At 44.8% G+C, this 18,905-nt stretch overlaps 2 protein-coding genes across 2 annotated transcripts in view; both read left to right on the top strand.

The window, feature by feature from the left end:
- Positions 1-7,660: 7,660 nt before the first annotated feature.
- Positions 7,661-10,159, top strand: LOC308149993 (ferredoxin-2, mitochondrial-like; the record flags this gene model as incomplete). The annotated part of the gene is made up of 4 exons (XM_080522867.1): positions 7,661-7,679; positions 8,096-8,200; positions 9,049-9,136; positions 9,469-10,159. The coding sequence occupies 4 exons, from the start codon at positions 7,661-7,663 to the stop codon at positions 9,623-9,625; spliced, it is 369 nt and encodes a 122-aa protein (XP_080378993.1). The 3' UTR covers positions 9,626-10,159.
- A 7,763-nt stretch (positions 10,160-17,922) lies between these two features.
- Positions 17,923-18,905, top strand: part of LOC308149992 (forkhead box protein D2-like) — a gene marked incomplete at both ends in the record, with an annotated part of 1,008 nt that continues 25 nt past the window's right edge. The window contains one exon of the mRNA XM_080522866.1: positions 17,923-18,905. This exon is cut by the window's right edge and continues 25 nt beyond it. Coding sequence (XP_080378992.1) covers positions 17,923-18,905 — 983 coding nt within the window.

Raw genomic sequence — 18,905 nt, 5'->3', positions numbered from 1 at the left:
ACGCACAAATGATTATGTATATGTGTATGTATGTTATATAAATCCTATGATTTATTCAATAAAATTACATTTGAAAAGTCTGCCACTGCTTTTTTTGATCCAGGGTTTCAATAGTAAGTTATGCAACTCAAGTTCAAGAGGAACTTTAATCTCAACTTTAACAAGGGACCTTTTTAGACATGGTATTGTTTGTTGGTAGTGTGAATCCAGAATCATTGTTCAAAGATAAAGCATACGTCTCAACGTCAATACAAATGGGGAAAAAACCTGTTACGAAAAGGTCAAATCACTTCATTGACTGCGCCAGATCAATCCGACCACCCTCCTGGCCAAATATGCTCTATTGTTTTGTAAATGAATTACATGTCTACTTGTATATCTGTAATATTAAGGCGAATGCATTACCGGTAATAAGTGTGTGTAATACAAAGTTATATAAAAGACAAATGGCTAAAATACCGAGATACCACATGGACTAAACGCGAGGAAAAACCAGAGGACAATTCAAAGGAAGTTTTTATGCGTTATTTGATCAATTAGGATAATCAGTTTCAATCAATAACACCTGTGTGGCACAGTGCATAGTTGACGTGGTTCAAACAAGTGCTTTTGTTATTTGGACAAAAGCTATGATCAAATTAGGCAAATAAAACCTCTTTCATGCCAGATTCGATGAAAAGACCAATGGTGAGTTAAATAAAAAAAAATACGGATCTTTTTAGGAGTTATTGTACATTAGATCGTGATGTAATCGTTTCGATTAGAATCTGATCGAGGTGAATATCATATCACACCGATTTGCTTTGTTTTAATATTTGTTGGTGATCATCACACTTAAAACTCGAGCTTGCACTCATATAGACCATGGCAGGTATGGTTGATCAAACGAAAAATATTGATCACAATGAAAATAGTTAATTGATGTGGGGGTCACGACTTTAGGGGAGATGTCGAAATTCAGGCATCAATGAATGTGCGAGGCAGAAAGGGTCTCGGCCTCCGCGCGGTCATGTAGCTGTCTGTCAGTGTTCCATGTAGCTGTCTGTCTGTCAGTGTTCCATGTAGCTGTCTAAAGGGACGTGACGCTCGAGACAGATTCTGAGGAGAATTTGAGGAGGCTAAACATCTTTACTTGAAGGTAAATCGATACAACTTAACAAAGTCTATATCAATTGACATTGATACATTGTATCTTCAAACAAGTACTGATTACTGGAAACGTTGTAACCTTTTTTTCGCAACATTGTATGTACCGGTATGTCTACTCGCTGATTTGACACCTAATGTATGTCTTGTAGTTTAGGGGGCTAGGCTACTTTAAGCAGTAAGAGTTCTGAAATTATATTTCAATAATACATTTTGAATAATTATACTATGTCCTGTTCTATAGTTACTTGGTGGTTGCCAAATGCCAAAGTCGCCCATAGTTTTGGTAACAAGTGTATGTATTTACATAAGACTGGATCATGCTGTTTTTGACCATCTTCATTGCTCTTACCTTTAACTTTGACCTACTTAAGAAATATCAAACCCTCATTTCTGCTCTTGTGTGGTCCTATTCTAGTTTGTCCAATAATTCATTTAAACCAAATCAAAGTCAAGTAGCCTATTTGAATAAAGAATAATGATGGACCATAAAACAGTAGTGATATTTCCATGAAACTTTACATTGACATTGCCATTCAATGTTTCCTATCCTAATGTTTCCCATTGTGCCACAGAAACATGGATGTGAACACAGGAGCGGCTGCCCTTAGACCAAGCAGCCCTGACACACAACAGGACCACCAGGTCACCCAGTCCGCCATTCTCTACCTCCTTCAGGAGGCCACCAAACTAGAACCCCCTGTCCATGGCACCTGTGACCATCATGCCACCTGTCTTTATAACCAGCCAGAGGGTGAATCTGAGGCCGAGCAGCGTTGGAGCCACACAAACTCAGCCCTGTCCAGTTCTCGCTCCAGTAGTCCATGGGAAGTGATGAGCCTGATCAACCAGCAGTGTGCGAGGCTCCTCCAATCAGGGGAGTCAGAGGAGGGGGGTTCAACATTTCTGGTCAGCGATGGAGGGGATAAGGATAACCCTTGCCGCAGGGGAGGAGCGATTGGTGAGTCGGGTGGAGGTGGAGATGGAGGTGGAGGTTTCAGCGGGGGCGGAGGGCCCGGTGTGTTTCCGGAGCAGTGGAGGAGACAGTACTCCATAACAGACAGTGCTTCAGATGTTAACAGCAATCTCAAAGCCACCCCTGTGTTAAAGCGTTGTGAGCCTTTGGAGAAACACACAGGGGCAACAATGTGCGTGAGCAACAAGAGATTGTGTGTGACTGAGGAAATTAGAAAAAACTCATTAGTTGAGGAAAACACACGAAAGGAGCCTTGTTCTGAGGCAAAGGGCGAACTGACATTTAAACATGTCCCATGTGCATCGGATGATATTTTTGGACCACTGAGTGAGAAGATTGCTTTGAAGTCAATCGAGGACGAGATTTCAGCACCACACTCCATGGACACCATGGCGTACCTGACATCAGACCCAGAGCTAAAACTGGACCTCAACGCCAACATATTATGTCTCACCTTTGACCCCCTGAAAGACACACAACAGAAGTCAACAAGCGTCGCTTCACTTCACTTCATCGCTCATATTGAGCAGCGACACTGGGGACACTGGGGACTCGACAACGTTAAAACAAGATGGCAGCGTTACCGCGTCCAAACCGGAGCTTCTCCAAAGCTGCTTGGTGGAGGAAGACTCGGCCTCTCCAGCCCCACAGTGTCCGGGCCCCGGGGCCACGGGGAGAACCAAGACCCCCAGGAAGCAGCCCAATCCCAGCCGGAGCGCCGACCTCAGCGACCCGGAGTTCCAGGGCGTGGCGTTCCGGATGCACCCCGAGCTGGACGACAGCAGGGAGCAGTGTCGGCTGGTCATCACCTCAAAGTACAGGTTAGGATGAGAATAGGGGCATTGGCTCTTTGTTTTCATAGATTAGGTTAAACTTTATTGTCCAAGAACTGAGAACAGTTTGAAGTACAGTTTGGCATATAACCAGATAGTACAACGATATGCACCCTATCTAGTCCTACAGTGAAGGTAGACATTTTATTGAGGCACACAAATGGAGGTATTTATAGACAATTGAGAGCTGTGCTTGTTGTAGTGGTGCATGTCACGATAGAGTATTTATCATCTAAAGATGAGATTTTTTTCTTTGTTTTACAGTGAGGGGCTCTCTAAGAGTGGCAGGAAAGTTAGGAAACCCAGGGTCAGGTCCAGGTCATGCAAGAGTTCACTGAGTACTATTAGCAGCTCTGAGGAGGAGAGCGATGTCGCCAGCCTGTCCAGTGAGTACCACTCCCCTCCAGCAGGGGGCGTCATTACAACACAAAATACCACTGAGCAGTAAACCTCAGACAGGTGGAATACATTTGATTACTAGGGAATTAAGAAGAGGCATTTAGGGGAAACTGCTAGGTAAACATCCATAAGCCTTTAATGACTAACAAACAGTGCTATTAAGGTGGTGGTCTAGAAGAAAAGACGACGGAAAAGAGAGAGAAGCCACCACACAGTGGAGGTTTTCAAAACATGTAATTTGCCGAATCACCCAAGAATTAACTGTACAGCTTTCAAGATTCAGGGATTTTGGAAACTGGGGTATAGGCTTCATAATGGTTATTAACCACCCCCAAGTTCCACGTGATGTTTTGAGGTATTCATCTGAAGACGCTTGGGGGTTCAGGGACCATTTTCTTGGTATTTGTATACTGATATGCGCTCTTTCCCCCCTCTATTAGAAGTGTGCGCGTCCTGCTGCACCAACAAGACCCCCATGTGGAGGGATGCTGAGGATGGGACTCCGCTGTGCAACGCTTGTGGAATAAGGTGTGTATTTTACCTGGGGGGTATTCCATCAACGTCGCTAAAGGAAAAATCCAGGCTTATTTTTGATAACTTTCGCGAGACTTGTCAGAATATGCCTGGATATTTTTTAAGAACTCTCGTGAGACCTATCAGAATAAACCTGGATTTTCCTTTAGCGATGTTGATGGAATACCCCCCTGGGAAGTTCCCCCAGGGCACCTCTCCTCTATACAATACAATAACTTTATTGTTCCCCCTGTGGAGAAGACATTGAGGGTTCTTTCTAACAGTGTATATAATTCGTGATCGAAATTATATCGATATCTTTTATATATATTATTTATCAAACACAAACACATTTTCTATTAAGGTTTCTTCTTCTTCTTCTTCTTCTTCAGGTATAAGAAGTACAGACTGCGTTGTGTGCAGTGCTGGCACATCCCCCGGAAGGAGGGCAACTCGAACTCCAAGTGCTTCAAGTGTGGAGGTTTACTAACCCCTTCTCTCCGCAAGAACACCGCCTAGTAAGGGGAACCCAGCGACCCTATTACATGATGTCGTAGAGTCACTGTAACCCCAGATAATACCCACAAATACCCCCTGGGCCCGTGACCGCACCCTGTTCTGTCCAGAGGCTCCTTATCCTCATGCTTGTACTACGTTTGGATAGGTAGGCCTAAAGATGAGAATGGAATTACACCTATCCATGTACACAAGTGTCTAGGGGTGAGGGGAGGGGAGGGAAGGGAAGGGAGCAGGGGGTCTTGCAGTCAGCACTGTTGCTTGCACTCGTCACTTTAGAGAGAGAGAGAGAGAGAGAGAGAGAGACAGAGAGAGAGACAGAAAAAGAGAGTGAATCTAATGGTATATCAAGTAACTTCAGTCCACCCAATGCACACATGGCCTTGCTGACAGCATGTCACTTAAATCAAATTAAATTAAATTAAATTGTCACTTGTCAGTGAAATTAAGTTATGTGAATATATCTGTTTTTGTTGAGTTTGTATTGTGTTATTTTTTCTCTTCCTTGTTCATCTTGGTTGTTGTTTTTGGGTAGCCTTTAGTAGTTACTGGCCTTTACTAGTCAATTCCTTCGCTTGACTATTTTGTGTGAAAACTAAACATTTGTGTTGGAGTGTGCACTACAGGTTTGGTCTGTACCCCCTGGGCCCGTGACCGCACCCTGTTCTGTCCAGAGGCTCCTTATCCTCATGCTTGTACTACGTTTGGATAGGTAGGCCTAAAGATGAGTGGAATTACACCTATCCATGTACACAAGTGTCTAGAGGGGAGGGGAGGGGAGGGGAAGGGAGCAGGGGGTCTTGCAGTCAGCACTGTTGCTTGCACTCGTCACTTTAGAGAGAGAGAGAGAGAGAGAGAGAGAGAGAGAGAGAGAGACAGAAAAAGAGAGTGAATCTAATGGTATATCAAGTAACTTCAGTCCACCCAATGCACACATGGCCTTGCTGACAGCATGTCACTTGTCACTTAAATCAAATTAAATTAAATTAAATTGTCACATGTCACTTGTCAGTTAAATTAAGTTATGTGAATATATCTGTTTTTGTTGAGTTTGTATTGTGTTATTTGTTCTCTTCCTTGTTCATCTTGGTTGTTGTTTTTGGGTAGTCTTTAGTAGTTACTGGCCTTTACTAGTCAATTCCTTCGCTTGACTATTTTGTGTGAAAACTAAACATTTGTGTTGGAGTGTGCACTACAGGTTTGGTCTGTATTAAACTCTTGTTCAAATATCTTACCCGGGTTTGTTTTCATTCTACCCCAGAACCCAGATGAAAATTGTGATGTGATGAGAGAGAGAGAGAGATGCAGTGAGTGTCTGTTATACACACTCATTGATAGAATATTTGATCAAGTAATATTGTGATGAAACCTGCTGTTTAAGAGAAGGCCAGATGATGGCCAGATGATCAAATAAGGTATTTTCTATTAAGAGAGTATTCGATTGAGCTGCTATACCAGCTCTCAGCAGCCTCACCCTCACAGAGCACGAGGTGAGACGCGTACTGAAGGCGGTGGACCCCAGGAAAGCCTCGGGGCCGGATGGCGTCCTGGGACGGGTGCTGAGAGACTGCGCCGACCAGCTGGCCGGGGTTTTCACCAACATCTTTAACCAGTCCCTGTCCCAGGCCACCGTCCCACCCTGCCTGAAAACCTCAACTATCATCCCAGTCCCGAAGAAAAGCACGGTGAGCTGCCTAAACGACTACCGCCCAGTGGCACTCACTCCAATCATCATGAAGTGCTTCGAGAAACTAGTCCGGGCCCACATACTCACACGCCTCCCGCCCAACCTGGATCCATACCAGTTCGCCTACAGAGCCCACAGGTCCACAGAGGACGCCATAGCGACGACTCTCCACGCCACTCTATCCCACCTGGAGAGGGGAAACAGCTACGCGAGACTGCTCTTCGTGGACTTCAGCTCCGCCTTTAACACCATCCTTCCAGACAGGCTAGTGACCAAACTACTAGACCTGGGTCTATCACACTCTATATGTGCGTGGATCAAGGACTTCCTGACCGACCGCCCCCAGAGGGTGCGGGTGGGCCCCCACACCTCCACAGCCCTCAGCCTCAGCACTGGGTCACCCCAGGGCTGCGTGCTAAGCCCCATCCTCTACAACCTCTACACCCACGACTTCACCCCCATCCACCCCAGCAACTACATCGTAAAGTTTGCAGACGACACCACCGTGGTGGGATGTATCTCGGGGGGGGACGAGGCGGCGTACAGGGATGAGGTAGAGCAATTGAGCAAGCTGTGCAAGGTAAACAACCTGCTGCTAAACAAGTCAAAGACCCAGGAATTCATCGTAGACTACAGGAGGAAAAAGTCTGAGATCCTGCCCCTGCTCATCGACGGAGAGAGCGTGGAGATGGTCTCAAACCTCCGTTTCCTGGGACACATCATGCGGGATGACCTGGCCTGGAAGGACAACACTAAAGGCACCATCAAGAGGGCACAACAGCGGCTATACACCCTGAGATGCCTCAAGAAACAACACAGCAAGCAGGAGATGCTGGTGGCCTTCTACCACGGCGCAGTGGAGAGCATCCTCACCTTCGGCATCTCCAACTGGTACCACAGCTGCACGGCAGCGGAGAGAAGCGATCTACAGAGAGTCGTGAGAACAGCACAGGGGATCACCGGCGCCACCCTTCCCTCTCTGGAGGAGCTGTACAAAACACGCTGTCTCAGGAGGGCCTCCAAGATCTCCAAGGACCCGACCCACCCTGGGCACGAACACTTTGTCAAGCTGCCCTCGAACAGGAGGTACAGGACCCCGGCCGCTAGGACAAACAGACTGAAGGACAGCTTCTACCACAGGGCCGTCAAGGCCCTGAACACAGAAAAGGCCTAAGTTCTGGGCCCAGGACAAGTCCGGACGGATTGTATGGCAGCTAGTGCTGAGGCACAAACATGTACATTTTCAAGCCTGCAAACTGTGACACTTTAAAAAAAAAATGTGAAAAAAATACTCAAGCCTGCAAACTGTGACACTTTAAAAACAAAATGTGAAAAAAATACTTTCTTGTGAAATATGACAACCCTATTTGACTATCTGTGCAGTATAGTACAGTGGATTGTGTACATAGCCTCTATTGATGTAAACCAGCTCCTTACCTTCTTGTGATTTTATGCATCTATGCTTTTTCCAAAATGTGTTTCTTTTTCCTTTCTTAAACACCAGGGGAGCCTCCCCTCCTAAATTTCGTTGTTTGGTACCTGTACTGTAACAATGACAAATAAAGTCTATCTATCTATTGCTTTTTGATAATGGAATTATCAAAGGTCGGTACCACAGTGTTGAGGAGGTGAAAAGAATTTCCGAAGACCTCGAAGAAGACGTGTAAGTAATGATGCAAGGTTGATGCAAAGCTCAGGAGAAGCGGAGGTCTTTTTGTTCCTTTGAATCTAGTGTTCTTGTGATGGTGTGTGCGCTCCAGTCTATGGGCTTCATCTCTAGGCTACTGTGTGTAATTGTGTGACAGCTGTTGGTTTCTTCGCTTTTCACTCACACTAACCACTACCTTATTCTCCTTAAAGAAGTAATCAGAATGGCCTGTTTAACAGATTATATGCAATGCTACACGTTTTCTCAGTTAGACCTGGCATCTCATTTAGACTATGGTAGTTAGAATTAGTCGCCTTGCTGTTGAGTAGTTGAGTGTTCAAATAATGTTCTGCAAACTCTCTCTCTGCTCTGTACAGTAAACGTGGTGTACATAGACAGAGCTGGAAAGAGGATCCATGTGAAGGGGAAGGTGGGAGACAATGCCATGTACCTGGCCCATAAACACAACATTGAACTTGAAGGTGAGTGCACTGCCGTCACACCTCAGGACATTCCTAGAGAATTTACCTCACCTGTAAGCTGTTGTAAATGGTAAATGGACTGACTTATATAGCGCCTTATTCCAAAGCGCTTTACAACGGCCTCACTTTCACCCATTCACACACACATTCACACACCAATGGCGGCAAGCTACCCGCTCATTGGGAGCAATTTGGGGTTCAGTGTCTAGGACACCTCGACATGTGGCCAGCCGGGGTTTCGAACCGCCGATCTGCTGACCTTGCGATCATTAGATGCCGGCTCTACCTCCGGCGCCACAGATGCCCACGATTGTTCTCTTCTCTCTTTAACACCCATAATAATGATTTGCCATTCTGAAAGCTTGAAGAGGCTATGTTTACTTTTGAAACAGCAACACAGACATTCTGTATGTTTTCAGCTCAGACTATGGTGGCTATCTCGTGCAATTTCCAGGCATGGTCTTGAGGTAGACTTGCAATGCTCTAGTCTCAGCCTCAGCCTCAATACCTTCTCAGTCTTGGTCTCGACTCAGACTCAATTACCTCCAGTCTTGAATATTGAATGTTTCGACTGAGACCACCTAATGCACTGACTGACATAATTCTAGTCTGGGATAGGGGTGGTCTAGTGGATAGTCAGTTGGATTGGTGATCAGAAGGTCATGAGTTCAAATCCCACCTGGGAACATCACCACTAGTGTGCCTTTAGCTCTAAATAACACCAGGGAGACTAATTCATCTCTTAATTGTAAGTCGCTTTGGATAAAAGTGTCTGCTAAATGGTCTATTCTGTCTATTAACCATATCTGTTACACACACACACAAATCTCTCTCTGTGTGGGTTTCAGGTGCCTGCGAGGCATCACTGGCCTGCTCAACATGTCATGTATACGTGATAAGCAACTATTTGGACAAGATACCAGAACCTTTGGAAAGGTAGGATCTGAGTGTCATAATGTCATGTTGTCAATCAATCGTCATTGACATCCAAACTGTCATTGTGTTTTAATTAAAGTCATTTTTCATTATTCTGTGTTTTGATAACATACCATTCTCCAGTGTCAGACAACAATATGAACGACCCTGCGAAACTGCAATGCAACCCATCTAACACATTTTGACTACATTTAAATAAATAAATGTTATATTATTATTATTATTATCACAAATCAAGCACATTACAAACAATAACAACAAATACAACACAGAACAGTAGGAAAAAACTAGATTGATTGATTGATTTATGAATGTTGTGACCCCGTCCCCAGAGAGGATGACATGTTGGACATGGCCCCCGGTCTGCAGGAGAACTCTCGCCTGAGCTGCCAGATCATCCTCACCCCCGACATGGAAGGCATGGAGCTGACCCTCCCCAGGGCCACCCGCAACTTCTACGTGGACGGCCATGTTCCCAAACCCCACTGAGGTTTGGATGCACTCATCGGACTGTTGGCAGAGGGGGGGGAGGGGAAGAGGAGGGAAGAGGTGCCCCCGCTGGGATAGAGACCCCTAGCATCTCCCTGGAGGATCTCCAAGAAGCTCCTAGTTTCCCCTGTGACGAGACGGCGAACCGGTTCGGAAGACAAGAGATGCAATATATATTCTAGTCTCCCTGAAGTGTGTTGCATTTTGCAGCCCGCTGATGCTGAGCGTTAACACCAGCTGTCTTGGACGAGCTCAATGTTTTTCAGCATCTACGTTAATGTGCTTATGTATATTGAAGGGTACTCAGGCCAGGATTGAGGTGTCATTTCAAACTATTCAATGTCACAAGCTGTTCTTCTTCTTCTAAACGTGTACAGAAAAGAGCCACTATTTGATAACTACTTATAGGTCTTATCAATTGTCTGTGCCTATCCAACCTAACACCTTCCTAAGAACAACCTTGTGTCATTGAATGGAACATTCCATGTTACAACTACTTTACAAAGGTCATACGCACAAGTATCCTTGAAACAAACCGCAGCACAACATCCATCATCATGTTATCATGTTATATGTATACACCGCTTTCATCATATTTTGCATATTGCTCCAGGGGTGCTGATTATGGCTGACCCCTGTGCCTAGAGCAAAAAAATACATTTTGTTGTAGTCTGTGCAATGACAAAAAGTTGAATCTAATATTTCTTTTTGGTAATTTTGTGGGGGGTTGTATTGGTGTGAGTGAAAGAGGGGGCTTGTCAAGGTCTCCACCAGTTCCATGTTGACAAAGCTATGAAGCCGATTCCCCTGCCGTCATGACTGTCAAGCACCGTTAACTAACGGCCACTGGCACGTCTTTATGCAGACGTTTGTCAAGCAGGGGGCAGCGTGAACTCTTGGAACTCAAATGATTGCTTTTCCTACCAGACTATTAGCAGAGTAGCACTTTTTACAGTTTGCAATCTGTCCCACTCTGCCCCAGAATGACTAGGCCATGTTTGTCCATAAACATCTACGCTACCGGTCAAAAGTTTTAGAACACCCTCATTCTTCCAGTTTTATTGAAATTTAAGCGGTTCAAGTCCAGTGAATGACCTGAAATGGGAACAAAGGTAAGCGACAATCTTGCCAGAGGTTAAAGAAGAAGTTTAGGTTAACAAAAACGGAAAAAAACAATGTCAACTTCAACCGGCCTCCGTTTCAACTGCATAATACTTGCCTTGTCATTTCACCACCACTAGTTGCATTATAGGAACATAGAATCACCTGTAACCTGCTGACCCAAATGGCTTTTTATCCTGGAGTGCTTTTCCCAATACCTAGCATTCACATCTACTGTAACTGACATACGCACAAATGATTATGTATATGTGTATATGTATGTTATATAAATCCTATGATTTATTCAATAAAATTACATTTGAAAAGTCTGCCACTGCTTTTTTTGATCCAGGGTTTCAATAGTAAGTTATGCAACTCAAGTTCAAGAGGAACTTTAATCTCAACTTTAACAAGGGACCTTTTTAGACATGGTATTATTTGTTGGTAGTGTGAATCCAGAATCATTGTTCAAAGATAAAGCATACGTCTCAACGTCAATACAAATGGGGAAAAAACCTGTTACGAAAAGGTCAAATCACTTCATTGACTGCGCCAGATCAATCCGACCACCCTCCTGGCCAAATATGCTCTATTGTTTTGTAAATGAATTACATGTCTACTTGTATATCTGTAATATTAAGGCGAATGAATTACCGGTAATAAGTGTGTGTAATACAAAGTTATATAAAAGACAAATGGCTAAAATACCGAGATACCACATGGACTAAACGCGAGGAAAAACCAGAGGACAATTCAAAGGAAGTTTTTATGCGTTATTTGATCAATTAGGATAATCAGTTTCAATCAATAACACCTGTGTGGCACAGTGCATAGTTGACGTGGTTCAAACAAGTGCTTTTGTTATTTGGACAAAAGCTATGATCAAATTAGGCAAATAAAACCTCTTTCATGCCAGATTCGATGAAAAGAACAATGGTGAGTTAAATAAAAAAAAATACGGATCTTTTTAGGAGTGATTGTACATTAGATCGTGATGTAATCGTTTCGATTAGAATCTGATCGAGGTGAATATCATATCACACCGATTTGCTTTGTTTTAATATTTGTTGGTGATCATCACACTTAAAACTCGAGCTTGCACTCATATAGACCATGGCAGGTATGGTTGATCAAACGAAAAAATATTGATCACAATGAAAATAGTTAATTGATGTGGGGGTCACGACTTTAGGGGAGATGTCGAAATTCAGGCATCAATGAATGTGCGAGGCAGAAAGGGTCTCGGCCTCCGCGCGGTCATGTAGCTGTCTGTCAGTGTTCCATGTAGCTGTCTGTCTGTCAGTGTTCCATGTAGCTGTCTAAAGGGACGTGACGCTCGAGACAGACTCTGAGGAGAATTTGAGGAGGCTAAACATCTTTACTTGAAGGTAAATCGATACAACTTAACAAAGTCTATATCAATTGACATTGATACATTGTACCTTCAAACAAGTACTGATTACTGGAAACTTTGTAACCTTTTTTTCGCAACATTGTATGTACCGGTATGTCTACTCGCTGATTTGACACCTAATGTATGTCTGGTAGTTTAGGGGGCTAGGCTACTTTAAGCAGTAAGAGTTCTGAAATTATATTTCAATAATACATTTTGAATAATTATACTATGTCCTGTTCTATAGTTACTTGGTGGTTAGCCTATTTAAAAAAAAAAAACACCAATGCCAAAGTCGCCCATAGTTTTGGTAACAAGTGTATGTATTTACATAAGACTGGATCATGCTGTTTTTGACCATCTTCATTGCTCTTACCTTTAACTTTGACCTACTTAAGAAATATCAAACCCTCATTTCTGCTCTTGTGTGGTCCTATTCTAGTTTGTCCAATAATTCATTTAAACCAAATCAAAGTCAAGTAGCCTATTTGAATAAAGAATAATGATGGACCATAAAACAGTAGTGATATTTCCATGAAACTTTACATTGACATTGCCATTCAATGTTTCCTATCCTAATGTTTCCCATTGTGCCACAGAAACATGGATGTGAACACAGGAGCGGCTGCCCTTAGACCAAGCAGCCCTGACACACAACAGGACCACCAGGTCACCCAGTCCGCCATTCTCTACCTCCTTCAGGAGGCCACCAAACTAGAACCCCCTGTCCATGGCACCTGTGACCATCATGCCACCTGTCTTTATAACCAGCCAGAGGGTGAATCTGAGGCCGAGCAGCGTTGGAGCCACACAAACTCAGCCCTGTCCAGTTCTCGCTCCAGTAGTCCATGGGAAGTGATGAGCCTGATCAACCAGCAGTGTGCGAGGCTCCTCCAATCAGGGGAGTCAGAGGAGGGGGGTTCAACATTTCTGGTCAGCGATGGAGGGGATAAGGATAACCCTTGCCGCAGGGGAGGAGCGATTGGTGAGTCGGGTGGAGGTGGAGATGGAGGTGGAGGTTTCAGCGGGGGCGGAGGGCCCGGTGTGTTTCCGGAGCAGTGGAGGAGACAGTACTCCATAACAGACAGTGCTTCAGATGTTAACAGCAATCTCAAAGCCACCCCTGTGTTAAAGCGTTGTGAGCCTTTGGAGAAACACACGGGGGCAACAATGTGCGTGAGCAACAAGAGATTGTGTGTGACTGAGGAAATTAGAAAAAACTCATTAGTTGAGGAAAACACACGAAAGGAGCCTTGTTCTGAGGCAAAGGGCGAACTGACATTTAAACATGTCCCATGTGCATCGGATGATATTTTTGGACCACTGAGTGAGAAGATTGCTTTGAAGTCAATCGAGGACGAGATTTCAGCACCACACTCCATGGACACCATGGCGTACCTGACATCAGACCCAGAGCTAAAACTGGACCTCAACGACAACATATTATGTCTCACCTTTGACCCCCTGAAAGACACACAACAGAAGTCTCCTCAACAAGCGTCGCTTCACTTCACTTCATCGCTCATATTGAGCAGCGACACTGGGGACACTGGGGACTCGACAACGTTAAAACAAGATGGCAGCGTTACCGCGTCCAAACCGGAGCTTCTCCAAAGCTGCTTGGTGGAGGAAGACTCGGCCTCTCCAGCCCCACAGTGTCCGGGCCCCGGGGCCACGGGGAGAACCAAGACCCCCAGGAAGCAGCCCAATCCCAGCCGGAGCGCCGACCTCAGCGACCCGGAGTTCCAGGGCGTGGCGTTCCGGATGCACCCCGAGCTGGACGACAGCAGGGAGCAGTGTCGGCTGGTCATCACCTCAAAGTACAGGTTAGGATGAGAATAGGGGCATTGGCTCTTTGTTTTCATAGATTAGGTTAAACTTTATTGTCCAAGAACTGAGAACAGTTTGAAGTACAGTTTGGCATATAACCAGATAGTACAACGATATGCACCCTATCTAGTCCTACAGTGAAGGTAGACATTTTATTGAGGCACACAAATGGAGGTATTTATAGACAATTGAGAGCTGTGCTTGTTGTTGTGGTGCATGTCACGATAGAGTATTTATCATCTAAAGATGAGATTTTTTTCTTTGTTTTACAGTGAGGGGCTCTCTAAGAGTGGCAGGAAAGTTAGGAAACCCAGGGTCAGGTCCAGGTCATGCAAGAGTTCACTGAGTACTATTAGCAGCTCTGAGGAGGAGAGCGATGTCGCCAGCCTGTCCAGTGAGTACCACTCCCCTCCAGCAGGGGGCGTCATTACAACACAAAATACCACTGAGCAGTAAACCTCAGACAGGTGGAATACATTTGATTACTAGGGAATTAAGAAGAGGCATTTAGGGGAAACTGCTAGGTAAACATCCATAAGCCTTTAATGACTAACAAACAGTGCTATTAAGGTGGTGGTCTAGAAGAAAAGACGACGGAAAAGAGAGAGAAGCCACCACACAGTGGAGGTTTTCAAAACATGTAATTTGCCGAATCACCCAAGAATTAACTGTACAGCTTTCAAGATTCAGGGATTTTGGAAACTGGGGTATAGGCTTCATAATGGTTATTAACCACCCCCAAGTTCCACGTGATGTTTTGAGGTATTCATCTGAAGACGCTTGGGGGTTCAGGGACCATTTTCTTGGTATTTGTATACTGATATGCGCTCTTTCCCCCCTCTATTAGAAGTGTGCGCGTCCTGCTGCACCAAGACGACCCCCATGTGGAGGGATGCTGAGGATGGGACTCCGCTGTGCAACGCTTGTGGAATAAGGTGTGTATTTTACCTGGGGGGTATTCCATCAACGTCGCTAAAGGAAAAATCCAGGCTTATTTTTGATAACTTTCGCGAGACTTGTCAGAATATGCCTGGATATTTTTTAAGAACTCTCGTGAGACCTATCAGAATAAACCTGGATTTTCCTTTAGCGATGTTGATGGAATACCCCCCTGGGAAGTTCCCCCAGGGCACCTCTCCTCTATACAATACAATAACTTTATTGTTCCCCCTGTGGAGAAGACATTGAGGGTTCTTTCTAACAGTGTATATAATTCGTGATCGAAATTATATCGATATCTTTTATATATATTATTTATCAAACACAAACACATTTTCTATTAAGGTTTCTTCTTCTTCTTCTTCTTCTTCTTCTTCTTCAGGTATAAGAAGTACAGACTGCGTTGTGTGCAGTGCTGGCACATCCCCCGGAAGGAGGGCAACTCGAACTCCAAGTGCTTCAAGTGTGGAGGTTTACTAACCCCTTCTCTCCGCAAGAACACCGCCTAGTAAGGGGAACCCAGCGACCCTATTACATGATGTCGTAGAGTCACTGTAACCCCAGATAATACCCACAAATACCCCCTGGGCCCGTGACCGCACCCTGTTCTGTCCAGAGGCTCCTTATCCTCATGCTTGTACTACGTTTGGATAGGTAGGCCTAAAGATGAGAATGGAATTACACCTATCCATGTACACAAGTGTCTAGGGGTGAGGGGAGGGGAGGGAAGGGAAGGGAGCAGGGGGTCTTGCAGTCAGCACTGTTGCTTGCACTCGTCACTTTAGAGAGAGAGAGAGAGAGAGAGAGAGAGAGAGACAGAAAAAGAGAGTGAATCTAATGGTATATCAAGTAACTTCAGTCCACCCAATGCACACATGGCCTTGCTGACAGCATGTCACTTGTCACTTAAATCAAATTAAATTAAATTAAATTGTCACTTGTCAGTGAAATTAAGTTATGTGAATATATCTGTTTTTGTTGAGTTTGTATTGTGTTATTTTTTCTCTTCCTTGTTCATCTTGGTTGTTGTTTTTGGGTAGCCTTTAGTAGTTACTGGCCTTTACTAGTCAATTCCTTCGCTTGACTATTTTGTGTGAAAACTAAACATTTGTGTTGGAGTGTGCACTACAGGTTTGGTCTGTACCCCCTGGGCCCGTGACCGCACCCTGTTCTGTCCAGAGGCTCCTTATCCTCATGCTTGTACTACGTTTGGATAGGTAGGCCTAAAGATGAGTGGAATTACACCTATCCATGTACACAAGTGTCTAGGGGTGAGGGGAGGGGAGGGGAGGGGAAGGGAGCAGGGGGTCTTGCAGTCAGCACTGTTGCTTGCACTCGTCACTTTAGAGAGAGAGAGAGAGACAGAAAAAGAGAGTGAATCTAATGGTATATCAAGTAACTTCAGTCCACCCAATGCACACATGGCCTTGCTGACAGCATGTCACTTGTCACTTAAATCAAATTAAATTAAATCAAATTGTCACATGTCACTTGTCAGTTAAATTAAGTTATGTGAATATATCTGTTTTTGTTGAGTTTGTATTGTGTTATTTGTTCTCTTCCTTGTTCATCTTGGTTGTTGTTTTTGGGTAGCCTTTAGTAGTTACTGGCCTTTACTAGTCAATTCCTTCGCTTGACTATTTTGTGTGAAAACTAAACATTTGTGTTGGAGTGTGCACTACAGGTTTGGTCTGTATTAAACTCTTGTTCAAATATCTTACCCGGGTTTGTTTTCATTCTACCCCAGAACCCAGATGAAAATTGTGATGTGATGAGAGAGAGAGAGAGAGAGATGCAGTGAGTGTCTGTTATACACACTCATTGATAGAATATTTGATCAAGTAATATTGTGATGAAACCTGCTGTTTAAGAGAAGGCCAGATGATGGCCAGATGATCAAATAACGTATTTTCTATTAAGAGAGTATTCGATTGAGCTGCTATTGCTTTTTGATAATGTAAATATAATTATAGATTCTATAGATGTACTGAAATTATGAATTGTTCAATTAAATCTGGCATACGAAAGTGAGCGTGTACAGTAGGTAATGGGAGCAGAAACACGTATGATTTCAATAAACGTAAGACGCGGCGGGTTCATGCCAAGAAATTGCTATTTTCTCGCCCGATGTGACTGTTTCAAATCAGCGAATGCGTAATCCGTTTTTAGAAAATAATAGCCACATTGTGTCGGCCTGTGCTACGCCACCTTCTTGCCAAGCAGGCCAGCTACAGTATCGACAGCTCATGGGGGCAAGCAGCTAAGAAAATATGAGAATCAGCCATAATCAACAACACATCCTGTGTTCTGATTAAATAGGCTTTTAAATCCAGTGGCTTATTTGGCTACAAAGGGTTAACACAATTTTTAAAAATATGTTTTAATGATGATTAGGCCTATGACTGAAAATAAAATAGATTAGAAAAGTCAGGGTTAGGGTTACTCTCCAAGATGTTGATGTCGATAAATCGGCCTAGCCAACAAGTGCTTCGTTGTTTTATGATTGAAGGTATAGGCCTACTTGCAATTCTTTTGCTACTAATTTTTCTTTTAGGATCATTTTATTAAACACTTTGCACCAATGTAATTTAGACAGTACAGTGCAATAGCTCATGAACAAGTTGGAACCTTTTTTTCCATGAAGTATAGCCCATGAACTGTTGCATTAGGCCTATCATGTTTTTCATCATGGTTGCATGAGAGTTCATAGGCTAATAGTATTTATTATTTTCCGGAGAAACTATTCCTCCCAAAACAAAATAATTACTTCACAGGCTAGATGTTCGTTTTTTTGTTTTTGTTTTTGTTTGGTAAGTTATTGGCTAATTATTTTCAGGGCCGAAATGGAGGGAGGGGAGGGAGGGGGTATATAGGAGATGTTGAAAAGGCATTCTTGGCGCAGCTGTGTTTTCTTTTTTTTTGTGAATGAAAAGCGAAAAGGCGGCCCGTCGCGTGCGGGCATCTGCGCGTGTCCGACCTGAGGCGCTCTCATCTCGCCCGTTGGCGCAGGTGGCACCGGACCCGTCAGAGAATCATGACCTTGGACAGAAAGCCCATGGAGGAGCCCGATATCGACGTGGAGGGAGACTGCAACAAAGATGCACGGAACCAGGATTACCTATCGTTGGCCGAAGACGGGACCGATGTGGAGCAAAGCGCAGCGGCGTCCGTGTCTCCGAAACAACCCGGGGAGGACGAGGACGTGCATGCGGAGAGCAACTTTCCTCCCAAGTGCGTAGCGGGCACAGGTAGAAGCGCGGCTTCGGTGAAGCCCCCGTACTCCTACATTGCCCTTATCACCATGGCTATCCTCCAGAGCCCGAAGAAACGTCTCACCCTCAGCGAGATATGCGACTTCATCAGCCAGCGCTTCGCGTATTACCGAGAGAAGTTCCCCGCGTGGCAGAACTCCATTCGTCATAACCTGTCTCTGAATGACTGCTTTGTCAAGATGCCCCGGGAGCCCGGGAACCCCGGGAAGGGTAACTACTGGACCTTGGACCCCATGTCGTCCGATATGTTCGAGAACGGGAGCTTCCTTCGGCGGAGGAAACGTTTCAAGCGACAGCATTTCCGTTTCGGAATGATGAAGGACACCCGGCTCGAGCGCAGCGCGATGCCTGCTTTCTACTACGGGGCGCACGGGGGGATAGGGGGGCCATGTCTCCAAGTGCCCCCCGGTATGGATCTTCATCACCACCTGGGGATCGAACGTATTTCGGGGTCGCCCTACAGCCCCAACATCCCGCCTGTCAGCAGCATCTTGCCTGCACTCTCCTCACTTTTCTCCAGGACTGCTGCGAATATTGGCCAAAAGCCTTTCCTTCCTCCCCAGTCTCTTACCTTTGAGAACTTAGACACGACGCGCTCTGTCACGGTACCCCCAGGTTTGCTCCCCGGCCCCCCGTTTCTATCTTCGGCCTCGCTCAGCTCAATGGTACCCCCGCTTCTGAACATTCACGCGGAGTATCACAAACTGCGTTCCCTCCCTAACTCCAGTCTGGCAAATAAACTCTT

The sequence above is a fragment of the Nansenia antarctica genome (genome assembly GCF_963989245.1).
Source record: "Nansenia antarctica genome assembly, chromosome: 2".
Taxonomy (NCBI): domain Eukaryota; kingdom Metazoa; phylum Chordata; class Actinopteri; order Argentiniformes; family Microstomatidae; genus Nansenia; species Nansenia antarctica.
Note: the sequence above shows the minus strand (reverse complement) of the source record. Positions and strands in the feature narration are given on the sequence as shown.